At 35.9% G+C, this 15347-nt stretch overlaps 1 protein-coding gene across 2 annotated transcripts in view; it reads left to right on the top strand.

The window, feature by feature from the left end:
• The window catches only part of KLHL1 (kelch like family member 1), a 178942-nt gene that overhangs the window by 49374 nt on the left and 114221 nt on the right, over nt 1-15347 (top strand). Inside the window, exon 2 of one of the 2 annotated variants that reach the window (XM_041419927.1) lies at nt 8576-8758. The exons of the other annotated variant lie outside the window; for it this stretch is intronic. Within the exon in view, the coding sequence (XP_041275861.1) occupies nt 8576-8758 (183 nt within the window). The remainder of the gene's footprint in view (nt 1-8575; nt 8759-15347) is intronic. 2 annotated transcript variants of the gene reach the window in all.

Below are 15347 nucleotides of genomic sequence, written 5' to 3'. Positions count from 1 at the left end.
CTTGTGACAGAGGTTTCTATTGGTACCATTATTACCATAGCTGTTAGGTACCTGGCACAACCAGTATGATGAACCTTAAAAAATCAGCTTTTCTTCAACAGCTTTCTCTGGACTTTAGGAATTGCTTGGAACTTGAAATAGAGTTTATAAAATTATCATCTTTGTGTTGAAATGAGTTTCAGAAAGGGTGAGAATGATTTTAGGTATGAATTTTCTGCTGTGCTACACTACAGTAAATTGTTGTATTTTTTCATGGTGAGAGAAACACTATGAGATCTTAGTTACATTTTAAAGACATTGGAAGAAGCAATGAATAGATTTGAAAAAGTATTAAAAAATAAAATATTCCTTTGATTGGTGGATATTGTGCATAACAGAAGAAAACAGAACAAAATATTCAGTGTCTTAAATCCTATCAGGCAACTATGCTGTCAGTCAGGGAAAAAAACAAACAACCTTTTAGTTTAGTTTTTATTTGTATTAATCATCTTTTAGTCGTGATTTAGAGATTTTGGATTTTCAGGGAAAAAATAAAAAGTGAGGACATGTGAGAGAAACAGCCCCGGAGATGCCAAGGTCAGTGCAGGCGTGGGAGGATGTGCTCCAGGCACTGGAGTTGAGATTCCCCCAAAGCCTGTGGTGCAGTCCATGGAGGTTCATGATGCAGCAGAGATCCACCTGCTGCTGATGGAGGACCTCAGGCCAGAGCAGGTGGATGCCTGAAGGAGACTGACTCTGTGGGATGCCTGCTGGAGCAGGCTCCTGGCAGGACCTGTGGACTCATGGAGAGAGGCACCCACACTGGAGCAGATTTCCTGATGGGACTTGTGACCCTAGGGGTCCTATGCTGAAAGTTCTCAAAGGACTGCACCCTATGGAAGGGACCCACACTGGATCAGGTCACGAGTGTGACCTTATTCCTCTCTACAACTTCCTGAAAGGTGGTTGTAGCCAGGTGGGGGTTGGTCTCTTTCTCCAGGCAGCAACTGGCAGATGGAGAGGACACAGTCTCAAGTTGCACCAAGGGAAATATAGGCTGGATATTAGTAAAAAGTTTTTTACAGAAAGGGTGATAAAGTTCTGGAATGGTCTGCCCAAGGAGGTCATAGAGTCACTATCCCTGGATGTGTTTAAAAATAAAGACTGAATGTGGCACTCAGTGCTACGGTTCAGTTGAGGTGTTAGGACATGGGTTGGACTCAATGGTCTTGAAGGTCTCTTCCAACCTAGTGATTCTGTGAATTCTGTGATTCTGTGTAGGAGTTTTGCCCCTGAGGAGGAAGGAGTAGCAAAGTGCGATGAACTTACTACAACCCTCGTTCCCCATCTCCCTGTGCTTCTGAGGGGGAGAAGGTGGAGAAATTGTGAGTAAAGTTGAGCCCAAGAAAAGGGAGTTATTGGGGAAGGTGTTTTAAGATTTGTGTTTTATTTCTATTATCCACCTCTTCTGATTGTTAGTAAATTAAATTAATTTCACCAAGTTGACTGTTTTTTGCTTGTGATGGTGATTTTTGAGTGATCTCTCGAGTCATATTTTGAGTCTCAAAAGTGTTAAAATGAGATCTGAAATTCTGAATTAAAGCAAAAACACACACACACACAAAGCAAACAAAAACCCCCTCCAAGATACATAAGTAATCTTAAAAGACCAAATTGATTCAATTATCATATATGAAGCTAAATGAAGTCAGTTCCACAAACTTGCTCTTTACTAAAAGCATTCTCTGGGGAACTTTGCATCACTTGAGCAAAACAGTTGCTAACAACTTTTTTTGACTGGAAAGGTTATATAAAATGGATATTTTTCTCAGAAATAGCACCATTTCTGTCTGGGCTATCTTTCGTTTTACCTCTCAGGATACATAAATTGGAAAGTAAATATCTCCGTTAGTAGCACAGACGTGTAAATTTTCAGTTGGAAACTTCCATATTAGAGTACTTTTATGTATTATTTCTTCCTGAAAATTCATAAGTGAATAAAATTGATAAAAGCTATCCTTATATGTATTTTGATATGTCTTTGAAGACAACTGTCTTAGTTGTCTATAGTTGTAATGTAAAACAATATCAAAATGAAACTTTTTTAACCTTGTCAAATAAAAGCATTACAATATGTAATTTCTTTGTCTTTTGAGGAAAAAAATCCCCATCATCCCCACCCCCCAACCTCTGACTTGATTTAAAACCACCAAACCACCAAATGTCAGATGTTACATATACTTAATTTTTCTGCAAGTATTATATTGTGATATTTTAATATTTTTTCAAAGTCTGAAATCATTCTATTGATAATTGTTGGTGCTCACTCTCCGTCTTTATTTGGAAATTCCAGTTTTTGAACATCAGTCTAAACTGTGTTGGGCTGATGAGCCCATTTAGTTGTTCATCCATGGAATCTAAATTACTGGGAACTGTAAGTATTGGAGAGAGATGCTGAAAGTAATATTGACAGAAAGTGGAGCACAATATTGGTAGGAGTACTAGTAGAGGTGAGCAAAAGCTTGTGCTATTTTTAACACTGGGCACTGGACTGTGGAGAAAGAGGAGAGGAAATAGGAAACTTGAAGTAGCTGTTTAGAAAACTGTGAAGGATAAAAGATGAAGAAGTATGAAGAGAGAAAGTATAAATTGTATATTTAAAGAACGAACCAAACATCCTAACAGTTTAAGTGGTTCTTAGGGCATAGGACATAGAACAAACTTGTTTGATCAGTAAAAGTAATAAAATCTGGAAAAAAATGGGGGAAGACTGACAGAAGCTAAAGCATTTGTTGTCAATATTACTGAATTCTGTAAGTAATTGCTTTCAGAACAATGTTTTTTTTCATAATTGTTCATTAATTAAATTAATTTTATTTGACATTTTATTTTTACAACAAAAAAGGCAAAAATAAGACATTTTAAAAGTAACTGAAATCTAAAAAACCCCAGTATTTCAGGAGGCTATGGAATTTTATGTGTTGGTTTATCACCACTGGCAATAGAGAGGTCTATGCTTGTAGCTTAGGTTAGGTCTTTATCTGATGAATAATCACAGATAAGAAAAAATCTGACTGAGAATGTTTTGAACTGATTTTCCCTTTCCCTGGAGACATTTCTCGATGAAATTCACCACCATAAGTCCATCCCACAGTCAGCGGTTCTTCAAGAGTTGCTGCAAGCAGGTCCCTCTCCCACAGGCTGCAGTCCTTGTGGCATAGGCTACTCCAGCATGGGTCCCCCTCACAAATCCTATGAAGGAAAATCTTCTCCAGCATGGGCTCATCAGTCCACAGGCCTGCAGGTCCCTGGCAGTGCCACAGGGTTCCCACAAGTTCATAGCCTCCTCTCAGGCATCCATGCTGTGGTGTGGGGCTCCTCCATGGGCAACAGGTGGATCTCTGCATCCCTGTGATCCTCCTTGGGCTGCAGGGGCACAGCTGCCTTGTCGTGGTCTGCCCCTCAGGATGCAGGGGACTCAGCACCAGAGCCTGGAGCACCTGCTCCCCCTTCTTCTCCACTGACTGCAGGTGTTACTACTGTTTCTGATTTGGCCAGCAGCACGTCCATCTTAAAGTTGCCTGGAGTTGGCTTTGCTGGGCATGGAAGAAATTCTAGCAGCTTCTCACAGAAGCCACCCCTCTACCCCACCCTCACCCACACTAACAAAACCCAATACAGCTCCCAAACAAGGGAACTGTTTCTTCTCCATAGAAGCAGTTTGGTGTGGTACAGTAGACCCTTCTCATTGTCTATTCCATGTTTCTGAAGAGCTCCTCAAACAATTCTTCCAGGATCACACAATAAACTGATAGCTAGTATTTCGTTTCTTGTATCTGGTAAGATTCTTAAGATGTACAGAAATACACAATAGGGGATTCAGCTGTACTTTTGCTGGGCACACAGATCTCCTATGACTGTATTTTGCCTTATGGTGTTCATCTTGATTCACAAATTGCCTTTAGGAGGAGACACCATTGTAAAGTATACATCATGCAGGTTTATCTATCGAATGAGTTTATAATATGCAGTGGATGATTTTTTATTTTTTTATTTTATTTATTTTTTTTTTAAGAAAAGGTATCTCTGAGACAGCACCAATACATCTCTGAGCGAATCTGGTAAAATTAAAAAGTCCTATTTGGTATTCTGTTTATTTTTTTACCTGGCACTTCTGCTTGCTGAAACTCTGGGCAGAGCCTATAGTTGCAGATATGATTGCTGCTGGCAGCAGAATGAAAAGCATAGCTTTTGTTCACAAACAGAACTTTAGCCTTGCTGTTGCAGTAAGAAATCTTAAAGCCTTATAAAACTCCCTCTTGCCTTTTTGCAAGTAATCACTAATGAGAGCCAGGCCTTCTGACAGTCCATCTTAGATGGTGCAATTCCACAGGCTATTGATTTCTAAGCATTCAATAAGTAATTTTTAGAGAAAGAATTGTGTGAAGTTTTTTTTTTTTACTCTTACATATGGAATACTTCTGGTTTTGCAAGTTATAAATAGCAAAGCAATGTTTCTTTCATTGAAGAACTGGATATATTTTGTTTCTTGACTATATATTTTGGATATGTACCCGATAATATACACTAAATTAAACTGAACAGGTTCTGGATGAGTTTGCACAATCAATCCTGCATAAGTGAAAATGGAAAAAAAATGTTAAATACAACAGGATTTAATATTCCAGTGTTGATGAAATTGTATGACATTTTCTGGTTAAAGAGTTCTTTATTTGGGGTGAGGGCCTTCAGTGGAATGAAGAAAAAAAAGTATTCAAATTGAGTATTTAAAATACATAAGTACTCAGTAAAGTTTTCTGTTATACACAGTGATATGAATCTGTTGTTTTCTGCACCTCTATGAATATAATTTCCAGAAGGGAAGCATTTATAAATCTAAGTCTCTGTTTATGCAGAGGAATGTGGTATAATTTCAAGTCATGTAAATTCTCTGTTTCAAAGTACTTCTTGTTATTCTTTTGTTCAGGATATGGTTTAACTACTGGTTTTACTAATTACTTAACAAGAAAGGTATTGGTAGCTAAATCTGTCTGTGAAGTCCCTTTTTCACTGGCATTTTCTCTTTAAATCCTTGACAATATTACTTTAGCTTAATGGTTTTAATTTCTCCGTTCTTCAAATCAGTGTTTTTTCTTGTAGAAGAGGACCATTTTGGAGTCAGATGGTTTAGATTCTCTATTTTTTTTTCATTTTTGTTTACATTGTTTTAATATCTGAGATGGCTCAAAGACTGGATTTTTCTCTACACCTGCAGGCTCTTTAATAATTTATCTTTTAAGAGCAGGATGCTGTTCTTAGCACTAAAAATAGTCTGTACAAATATGCTAAAGTATATTTTTTCCTTTTTTGTTTTTTTTTTTTTTTTAATTATTATGCAATATGCACTCTGCTTTGCCATTTCATAAAAAAAAAATCCTTTTAAGATTATTGGTTATTTGCAATGTTGATAATTTTTGTGAACCTTTTAGCATTCTCATGCTGCAGTCACCCTTCAGTAGTATTGCTATAATCTTGGGAAAGGTTTGATTTCCTTATTTCTGTGCTATTAACTAAGTTATTTAAAGTGTTTTAGGCTGTACAACTCCCAAATGTTTGAAATTTCCACACTGAGTTCAGGTTTTGCACTTACCAGCTGAGGAAGATTATTGAAAAAGTCCACCTGGAGTCTGTCCAGTTCACTGATTACAGGCTTTTGAGTTACACAAATGCTAAAAAGGGTTTTGAAAGACTTAGGAAATTTTCAATCAAAATTGTGTTGGAGTTGCTGCTGAAAGCAATCACAAAGCCTCTCACTCCATTTGTGGTTTGATTTGCTTGCACCTAAACAAGAGCAATATATGCAAAGAGAAAATGTGATTTTCTTATTGCTATTTGGCTCTGAGTAACTAGATATGCCTTTCACAAACTGGTAATTGGTAATAAATGGTATTTGCTTTAACTAATTCCGACTTTAACAAGTTGCTATCTGAATTTAAAGCATTGATTATGCACACAGACCATTTGTAACGAAACAGAGATAGCTCCTGAATAGGAGTAGCAGACTTTTTATCTGGGCTTTCTTAGAAAATAAATAAAAGATTAACTTATTGTCTTCTACCAAGCTTATTGCTTGCTATTTTTCATGATAATATTTAAAATATGCTTTGGTTGTTGGTTGCGTGCTTTTGAGCAGTCATTTATTGACTTGCTAAGTGACAGATACACTGAGTTAGTGGGTAGAAAGAGTTGCTTATAAATGGCTAGCAGGAAACAGCAAAATTTGTGGCAAACACTGCCTAGCAATTCAAGAACAAAATAGACTAAGCTTGTTACAGTGCAATCTTACTTCACAGGACCAGCCTAAATTCAATCAGGGTAGTTCTCTTTTTCTGACCTGGAAAAGACAGCATTTTGAATAGCCAAAAAAATTCAGGACTAGTAGCCTGTCTGTTAAAATTTAAGCTGACCTAAACCTACCTTCTGAACTAACAAACAGTATGAACCCATTAAGATCTGCTCATTCCTGTTACTTTCCTTTCTCAGACCTGCTGTTGTCAGTTCTAAATTTCTCATAGGAGAGGAGGAAACATGTCTGTTTAAACCTATCAACCTCATTTATTAGGCATTACTTTATTTCTTGTGAATTACTTGACATTCTAATTCTCCGGCAATAAAACTAAAGAAATCTGTGTATGGCTACAAATGTAAAATGGAAAATAAAAAAAAGAAGAACTGAAATATCTGCCCTCTGCCCATTCTAGTGAGCTTAGCTCTGTCAGTAGAGTTTTGTGGGAAAGCATCTGTTGATCAACCAAAGATGTGAAAATAAACTTGGATTTCTGATCAACATGGTTGATCCAGAACACATAAGCAAATTATGTCACTCACAGAATGCATGTGTTTGTTTTATCCTGGAGGAAATATCTGGCCTTAAGTACTTGACAATATAACAATATTACCTGTAACAGAATTAAGCAAATGTTTGTTTCTAAATCACCATTTTTTAACTACTTCTGTTGGGGAATCACATTTAATAACATTTTGCCAGTTCAGTTTCCTATAGACAGTCTCATGCACATTAAAACCTTTGAAGCATAAAAATAAAAATATCAATTAATTTAAAACAACTGATAATTTTTCACTATCCAACTTAATGTTACAAAAGTGAATCTACTTATTTTAAATGCAGTTTAAGTAAAATGAATTTTAAATAATAACTCATTCTGTTAAGACCTGTACATGGCACATAGGTGGTGAGGGGAGTGAGATACAGAAGTACCTGTGTTGGCTGCCTGTGAAATTATCTGCATGTCACCTTCAATCATGCAGGATTCCAGCTACATTAAAGGAGTGCTGTGAAGCCTAGTGATTCCTGTGACAGAAAATGGACCAGCCCTTCTTCCTTAAACCTGCTGAGCCCTGGACAGTGTCTGTAGGAGACTATGTGGAATGCTTTTGTACAAAACATAATTCAAAAGCAAATCACTAGACTAGCATGTCTCAAGGATTTGGGGGGTTTTTATTATTTGTATTTTATAACTGCATTTCATTCTGATTTTCAAGAATTATTATGTTTAGGTACTTTTCATTGTTTTTTTCCACCACCAGGAGTGTTGACTGCATTTTCTTAGGCATCTTTTGATGTAATTTTTTGAATGTAATACATACTGAATTCAAACCTGGAGTAAGGAAACTGTTGTATTATTACTGTAAATAAAAAATTTAAAAAAAAAAAAAAACAACAAAACATTTCTTATGTGCTCCTTAATATTTATATTCCAATAGAATATATAAAATGAGATTTGTTTGAATTTATTTATAATATTGTTTCATGTGCTGGACTATGATTTGTTGTCTACTGCTCTTCTATTGATTATGTAAACTCTCTTGTATATATTTATTTAAGAAAAAAATTAGCTTCATTTGTGAAATATTTCATTTTCAGCACTATAAGTTATATATATAATCTTAAGGCTTTCATTTGAATCCATCTCATTACATATTTGTAAAAGAAGAGGGTATCTTCTGTGTTGAGAACTGTTTAAAAATTCTAACATAGTTTCCTGTTTTCCTCGAGGACTAGTGCTTCCTGACACTTTGATTTTCCACTGCAACACTTAACTGAGTAACTTCAAACTAGGAATAGATGGCTATATAATGCAAAACAGAACAAAACATTTTTCTCCTGTTTATTTTTTTTCCCCTTTTAAATATAGACATAATTATCTTTGCAGGCTAAATTCAGTTTTTATTAATAAGTATTTTGGATAATAAGTAGGTGTGTAATTTTTCATTGTGAAAATAATCAGAATACATTACAGATTAAGTCAATTAGAGTTTTATTTTTCTTTCCCAAGGGGTGTAAAATGAATGTGATTTTGAGAAAGTAAACTAGAGTATGTGCTTAGAATCAGTGAGAGATAGGATTACTTTTTCCATTTGTCTCCCAATGCAGTAAGGTTTTGCTATCTTGTACTTACAGTGATGAGAACAGGGAAAGGTTGTACTGATTTACATGTATCAGATTCTAGAAGCTGTGATGGAGTCAACACTTGGTCACATCTTACCAACCTGGAGTTTCTCTTGTTCTTTACAGACTGTCAGGAGCCAGCCACCCCTTGCCACCCCACTGTGACATGGACTCATGTAGCTCCGAGGAATTCTACCAGGCTGTTCACCACGCAGAGCAAACCTTCAGGAAAATGGAGAGCTACTTGAAGCAGCAGCAGCTCTGTGATGTTATCCTGATTGCTGGGGATCGCAAGATACCTGCACACAGGTAGGATATAGGCATAAGACAGAAATTAAAAAAGTTAATATAGTTTTGGGTATCTGTATTTCTTAGAACAGTGTTTCCTGTTGCCCCTTATGATTGTTTCCTCTTTCTTTAAACACAAGTGTAAGTGGCTGGAAAAGGTGGGCTTGAAGATTGGGGCTTTGAAGGTAAGGGTTTTTTGTACAGATTTTAAAAGTTCAAGTAGCACTCAACTAGCAAACTGATGGTGAGTGTGTCTAACAATTCTCCCTACTGTGATGTTATTCTTATGTGAAGAGAATGTGAATTTCTGAAATGGTGTGCTGTATAGCTGCACTGAACAGCATCATTTCTAGCTTAAGATCCTGATCCTCTGATAAGTCTGTTGTACAGAGTCTCTCAGACACTTATAGTAGAATACAGAATACTTTCTTCCTATGACCTATGCCATTCAATGACCTAAACATTTCTTATTTATTTTTAATTATTGGGATAAAAATTATAGTACATTTTAATTTCTAAAATTCTGTAAGATTGTCTGATATTAAAGCAGCTGGTATTTATGAAACTATGGTTTCATAAATAATTGGTTTTGGTTTTGGATAAAACCAATTGGTTTTGGACAAAAATTAAACTTATAATAGTTATTCTTCATTGAGATTTTGGTCTCAGAAATAGGTTTTCATTTAATGCATGAAAATAAAAATATGATCCTAGAGTTTAGATTAAAATACAGAGAATAATTCAGAATTTCCAGGTGAGCAAGTATTTTTGCATCTGAACTCTGCATAAGGCTGCAAACCAAGGGTAATCTATTCCCTGCTTGTGTCCTGATTTCTCTGGTGAGATACTAAATTCAGAGCGGGATTATGGCTCCGAAGCAGGAAGTGAGAAAAACAGCCAGTGCATTTCTGAACTCATAAATTAACTTCCTGGTGCAGAGGAGTACTCTAGGGGCATCTTGGCAATTGGACCTTACAAAGTTCTTTTTGCCCTGAGTGAATATGGACACAGAGACTATTTCTGTTAAACAAAGAAGCTGGACAGTCTATATTCCAACTCCTATAACAGTAAGTAAAAGAAAAAAAAAAAAAAAACTTGCAATATACAAGACTGCAGAGCCAAAGTTATTTTCCAAATGCTAAGAAGTAAAACCAGACAGAATCTTCATTAATATATTTAAATCATGGGGATTTTAAAATTAGTTTTTTCATTTCCCCTATTATTTTTAATAGAGCTGTTCATGTTTGGATGCACACCTTTTAGTAGTAAATTTAATTTCACATTTGTCATTTCAATTCTACAGTATATATAGATCCTTCCTGAGCTGAAAACATGCCCTAATAAGAAGACTAACCATGAAATAATACCCATAATCCTATTTAGATTTTCTAATAAACCTTTGGACACCTTTACATGTAATTTTCTACTTCTCTGTGGTCTGCAGTCAAAATTCCAAATCTCAACTGCAAAAGTTTTGATAGTGTTTATTCTATGTTTGTTTAGACAGGTGTGTCTGGACAAGCACAGTGAGTTGCTTATTTTACTGTAGTCATTACAATCCTAGAAATTACAGACTCAACTTGCCCTGCTCAAAGTAGGGTCAACTGCAAGGTTAGACCATTGAGGTCATACACAGCTAATTTTTAAATATCATCTCTTGTGGACATTCCTCTCTTGTTGGCCTGTTCCAGTTTTTATCATCCTCATTGTTTGTAGTGGTGCAGGATGTGTCATCCAGGCCAATTTGCTCCATGATCTTGATGAGGCAAATAAGTCTGTAGGTGCCTATGTCCTTCTTAGGGGTTTACATGGAAATTGACTTTTCCAGTCTTTAGAAACTTCCTGCAATTATCATGATCCATTACAGATAGGAGAGAGCGGCCCTTGAGTAACACTGCAGAGCTTCCTCCAGTAACACACCTTAAACTTGTCCTCAAAACACACCATAATATAAAAAAAAATAATATTTAAAAAAAATCTGAGACAAATAAAGCTTTTTTGAGCAGTGCACAAAATCTTTCAAAAGTTTTACATTTGCTTCCAAGGTACTTACAGAAACACTTCTTTACTATTAAATCCCTTACTGTCTTCATCTGTACATGATATTTGGGCCTCTCTAATTCAGTTTTTTTATGTTTCTGTATTTCTCTCACATCATTCATCTCTGCTTTCCTTTTCCATGTACTCCTGTTGTGCATTTGGGAAGCAAATATTGTTCAGAACTATAGTGGCATGATCAGAGTAAATGAAATTTTTTAATCAAGCAATAATCACATGGGTCAACATAAAATTAAGAATATGTGTTTGCCATCATTGATTTGGTTGTTCTGAGTGAAGTCAATTTACATGAATTGCACTGGTTTTTGATAACTGCACTAGAAATGCTGTATTCTACAGCTGCTGAAGACACATCAAAAATCCTGGGAAGAAAAGAGCTAAAGTGACTGAAAATGATAGATGGACCTTAATATTTGTGCTGGAGAGTTCATTAAAACTTCCATCTAGGACTGCATAAATATTAGAGCATCTCTAAACTCAGACTGTAGTTTAAGACATTTTGATTATTAATGCTGCACAAAACAAGATAGGAACTCTATGCTGAAGGGAAACAAAAAAAGAACAAATGTGATATAAGGCTAAAATTCACTTGCCCCTATCCAATTAAAACACTCCCATATAACAGAGACTGGATTCAATAACAAAAAATTCAATAGAATCAGAAAATGCAAAGAAGATGTAGAAGGAGAGTTACATCCTCAGCTTATATTTCTGACTTCCATTGCAGTTGTTGAGAAACCAAGAAATCTACTTTTGTTGTTGTTATAATATAGTCAGATATAATTGAGTGCATAATGAGAAATACAAGTTTTTATTTACTGTTTTCTCTTAATTAAAAAAAAAAAATAAAAGGTTTTTTTTTTCTTTCCAATACTCAAGAAAAGGATCATGGGGAACTCCTACCATGGCAGAAAAGGTAGTATAGAACTATTGGAAAATTACCAATAACATATGAAACAAAGAAATACTTTTGTAAGGTTACCCAAACTTTCTACTAGTATTTGAATGACATAAATGAAGATAAATTTAATAAAACTCCTTCAACAAAAGGCAGTTAGCATTGTCTGTTTCAGTGCCCTGGGTGGTAACAACTTTTTCAATCCATTTTGAGTTCTAGTGTAGTCAGGCAAAGTTAAAAAAATAGTATAAGTAAAATGAGGAAAAATTAATGGAGAAAGTTTAGCTGAAAGGCAAGATAAAAGAATAAAGAACCAGGCAGAAAAGAAAGGAGAACCAGGCAGAGAAAGAAGGAAAGTCTAGAAGAAGAGAGTGAAAGAAGAAAAGTGCGTAGAAAACACAGAGTAAAAGCAGTACAGCACCCCTATGTTATTCCCAGATATCTGTAAGGTTTGATGAACTTCCCATAAAAAACATTGCATCTAAAAGAGTTGTTTAACACAACCCATTGCCCATGAGTTTAAAAACAATTCATTCAAGTAATGTGGTTGGGAAAGAACAACAACAGCAAAAATTCCTGCTATCAGAAGCAGCAAGGCAATTTAGATAAGCTTTTAATATTAACCTTGATTGATGATCTTGATATGGGGGTTTGGGTTGCTGGCAAGTTGAATGAGTGTTAGCAGTGCCCTGGCAGCAAAGGGCCAACCATGCCCTGGGAAGGACCAGGCACAACATCACCAACCCATCAAGGAGTGATTGCCTTTATCTGCTCTGTGCTGGTACAGCCTCACCTTGAGTATTCTGTGCAGTTTTGGGAGCCACAAAATAAGGACACCACACTGTTGGAGCATGTCCAGAGGAGGGCATCCAAGGTGGTGAAAGGTTTTGAAGGAAAAATGGACAAGGAAAGCAGCTGAGGTCACTGGGCTTGTTCATCCTACAGAAAAGAAGGCTGAGGGATGACCTCATCACAGTCTACAGCTTTCTCAAGGGGAGCAGCAGAGGGGGAGGTGGTGATCTCATCTGTCTGGTGACCAGTGACAGGACCCAAGGAAATGGAATGAAGTCAGGGGAAGTTCAGATTGGATATTAAAAAAAGGTTCTTCAGCAGAAGGGTGGTAAGTCGCTCCAACAGGCTTCCCAGGAAAGTGGTAAAAGTTCAAGGAGCATCTGATCATGCACTTAATCACATGGTTTATTTTTGTTTTAGGAGCCTTAAGAGTCCTTTTCCAGCTAGAGATATTTTATTACTGTATTAAACCAGAATACTAATACTATTACTTTATGGACTGGAAAAAGGTGCAGTAACTGAAATGGACTTAGAAGGGTGAAAGAACGTACTCTTTTACTTTAAAACCATTCTCACTTGTCCTGTCACTACATGACCATATAAAGAGTCCCTCACCATCTTTCTCAAAGGCTTCTTCAGGTACTGGAAGGCAGCAATTAAGTCATCCCAAAGTCTTCTCTTTTCCAGGCTGAAAAAGCCAAATACCCTCAATCTTTTCCTGTGGAAGAGGTGCTCCGTCCCCTAATCATTTTGGTGGCCACCATTTTGGTGACTCACTCTAAGAGGCTGATGTCCTTCCTGTGCTGTGAATTATAGCACTATTCATTGAATGTGAGATTTTATTCCTTTCAGAACTCAGAGCTTAAAATTGCAGCTTTTTTTTTAAAAAAATAATACTTATGAATACATATATATGATTATATATATATATATATATGTATATATATATATTTACACATACTTTCACAATGCCATCTGTCAAAAGGTAAATGAAAATTAAAATTTAGTGTGGAAAAATTCTAAATATTACCATTTTTTCCCCTAGAATCTTTGTAAATGAAAGCTGTATGAATACTCCAGGTGGGGTCCCACCAAAGCAGAGTAGAGGGGCAGAATCCCCTCCCTCACCCTACTGGTCACCACTGTTTTGATGCAGCCCAGAACATGTTTGGCTTTCTGTGCTGTGAGTGCACATTCCAGCCTCTCATCCAGAAGCATCACCAAGACAGTCTCAGCAGAACTGTTCTCTATCCATTCATCCCTCAGCCTGGATTGATACTGGGGGTTGTCCTAACCCAGGTGCAGCACTTTGCACTTGGTCTAGTTAAACGTCATGAGATTCTCATGGACCCAGTTCTTGAGAATATTCAGCTCCTATGTGTATTAGCATAATATTCGTGGAGAAAAAATAGTGTCTTGCCTATGATTTTTTGGTCTAAATAATATCTGATATTCTACTCCGCTGGCAGTAAAACATTATAAGAGTTTTCTTGAAGATTTTAAGTGATCAAGATTTGTTTGCTTCTTTTAATTAATAAACGCACTATCAGTGTTGAGGCAATTCTCTATCAAAAGTGTATATGAAAACAGTTGTGAAAGTAGCAAAGAAATATTCTATAATAAACTAAAATAAAATCTGATATCCTTTGAAGAAAGGTCACAACTCTAATCAGTAATATGGGCTACGTATAAAAGAAACCAGAAATTGCTCAGTTGAAATTAGTTGTAGAGAGAAAGAAGTCCCTTAATCTGAAGAAAATCTTTCTGGGTTCACAAACTCATTTTAAGCCATGAGTTACCTGGTATGAGTCTCATGGATGAAAGAGTTTATTATGTATTCTCACTACCAGATCCGAAGTTGAAAAGGTGACATCCTCAGCCACCTGACCTTTCTTGATTAATAAGTCAACATGCCTTTAAACGAAGATTTAGGGCTGTTTGGAGACTTCTGAACTACAAAAAGCAGCAGATCATTACAAATTAATTGATCTCTTTGATTTCTCACTTTTGATCTTCCATCTCAACCCTGGAATACAATAAGGATTTACAAAAGCTGTCACCTTTCAGAGTTAAGTGTAATTAGCAAGTTCCTCTCTCTTCGGTTCAACTTGCAGAGCACTTCCCAAGGTAAAAGTTAGTGTCTTGAAACTTAGTCTTTTGGTTATAGTAAGGTGATGAAATAGATGATTCAGTATTTCTGTTAACTATTGATTAGTTAACATAAAACACTTAAAAAAATAACCCTGTTTTTTTTATCACTATGTTCAAAAGCTTGTCTTGCTTCTGTAGGTGAGCTGCTACATCAGAGAACCTTTCTGCTCATTTAAGCCATCTTCTTTGATAGGTGGTACGAACCAGTAGGGATAAACCTCTAAGAAAAATGGGTAATGCTGAGGACCTTACATGTGTCTTATTTATTTTTCTTTTTTTTCCCCACTTTACACTGGCTTTTGGATGTTCCTGTAGTCTGGATGCTCCTTTGCAGCTGAAATCCATTACATAACATCTTTGATTTTCCTCACACAAACTGTGTAAAATCACTTATTTTTATACAAGTTTATGAAAGAGATTTAATCTTTCTGTTACTTATTTTCTGCCCTCCCTCTGTTGTTTTTTGTTTGTTTTATATTTGACCATATATATGCAGTAAGATTATATAATAAGTAACTGCTGAACATAAATAATGTGAATATAAAATACAATATATAACTGTTTGAAAATATTTCCACTGGTCATTAACTGGTGTATTAAAATTTCTGTTCATTCATTTGTCTTTTTTTTTTTTTTTTTTTTTTTTTTTTTTTTTTTTTGATGCAACCAAGGGTTTTGGCTTTGCTTTTGGCAAGTGATCAAATTGAATAT

Source organism: Onychostruthus taczanowskii, unplaced genomic scaffold (assembly GCF_017590055.1).
Source record: "Onychostruthus taczanowskii isolate IOZ18803 unplaced genomic scaffold, ASM1759005v1 scaffold62, whole genome shotgun sequence".
Taxonomy (NCBI): domain Eukaryota; kingdom Metazoa; phylum Chordata; class Aves; order Passeriformes; family Passeridae; genus Onychostruthus; species Onychostruthus taczanowskii.
Note: the sequence above shows the minus strand (reverse complement) of the source record. Positions and strands in the feature narration are given on the sequence as shown.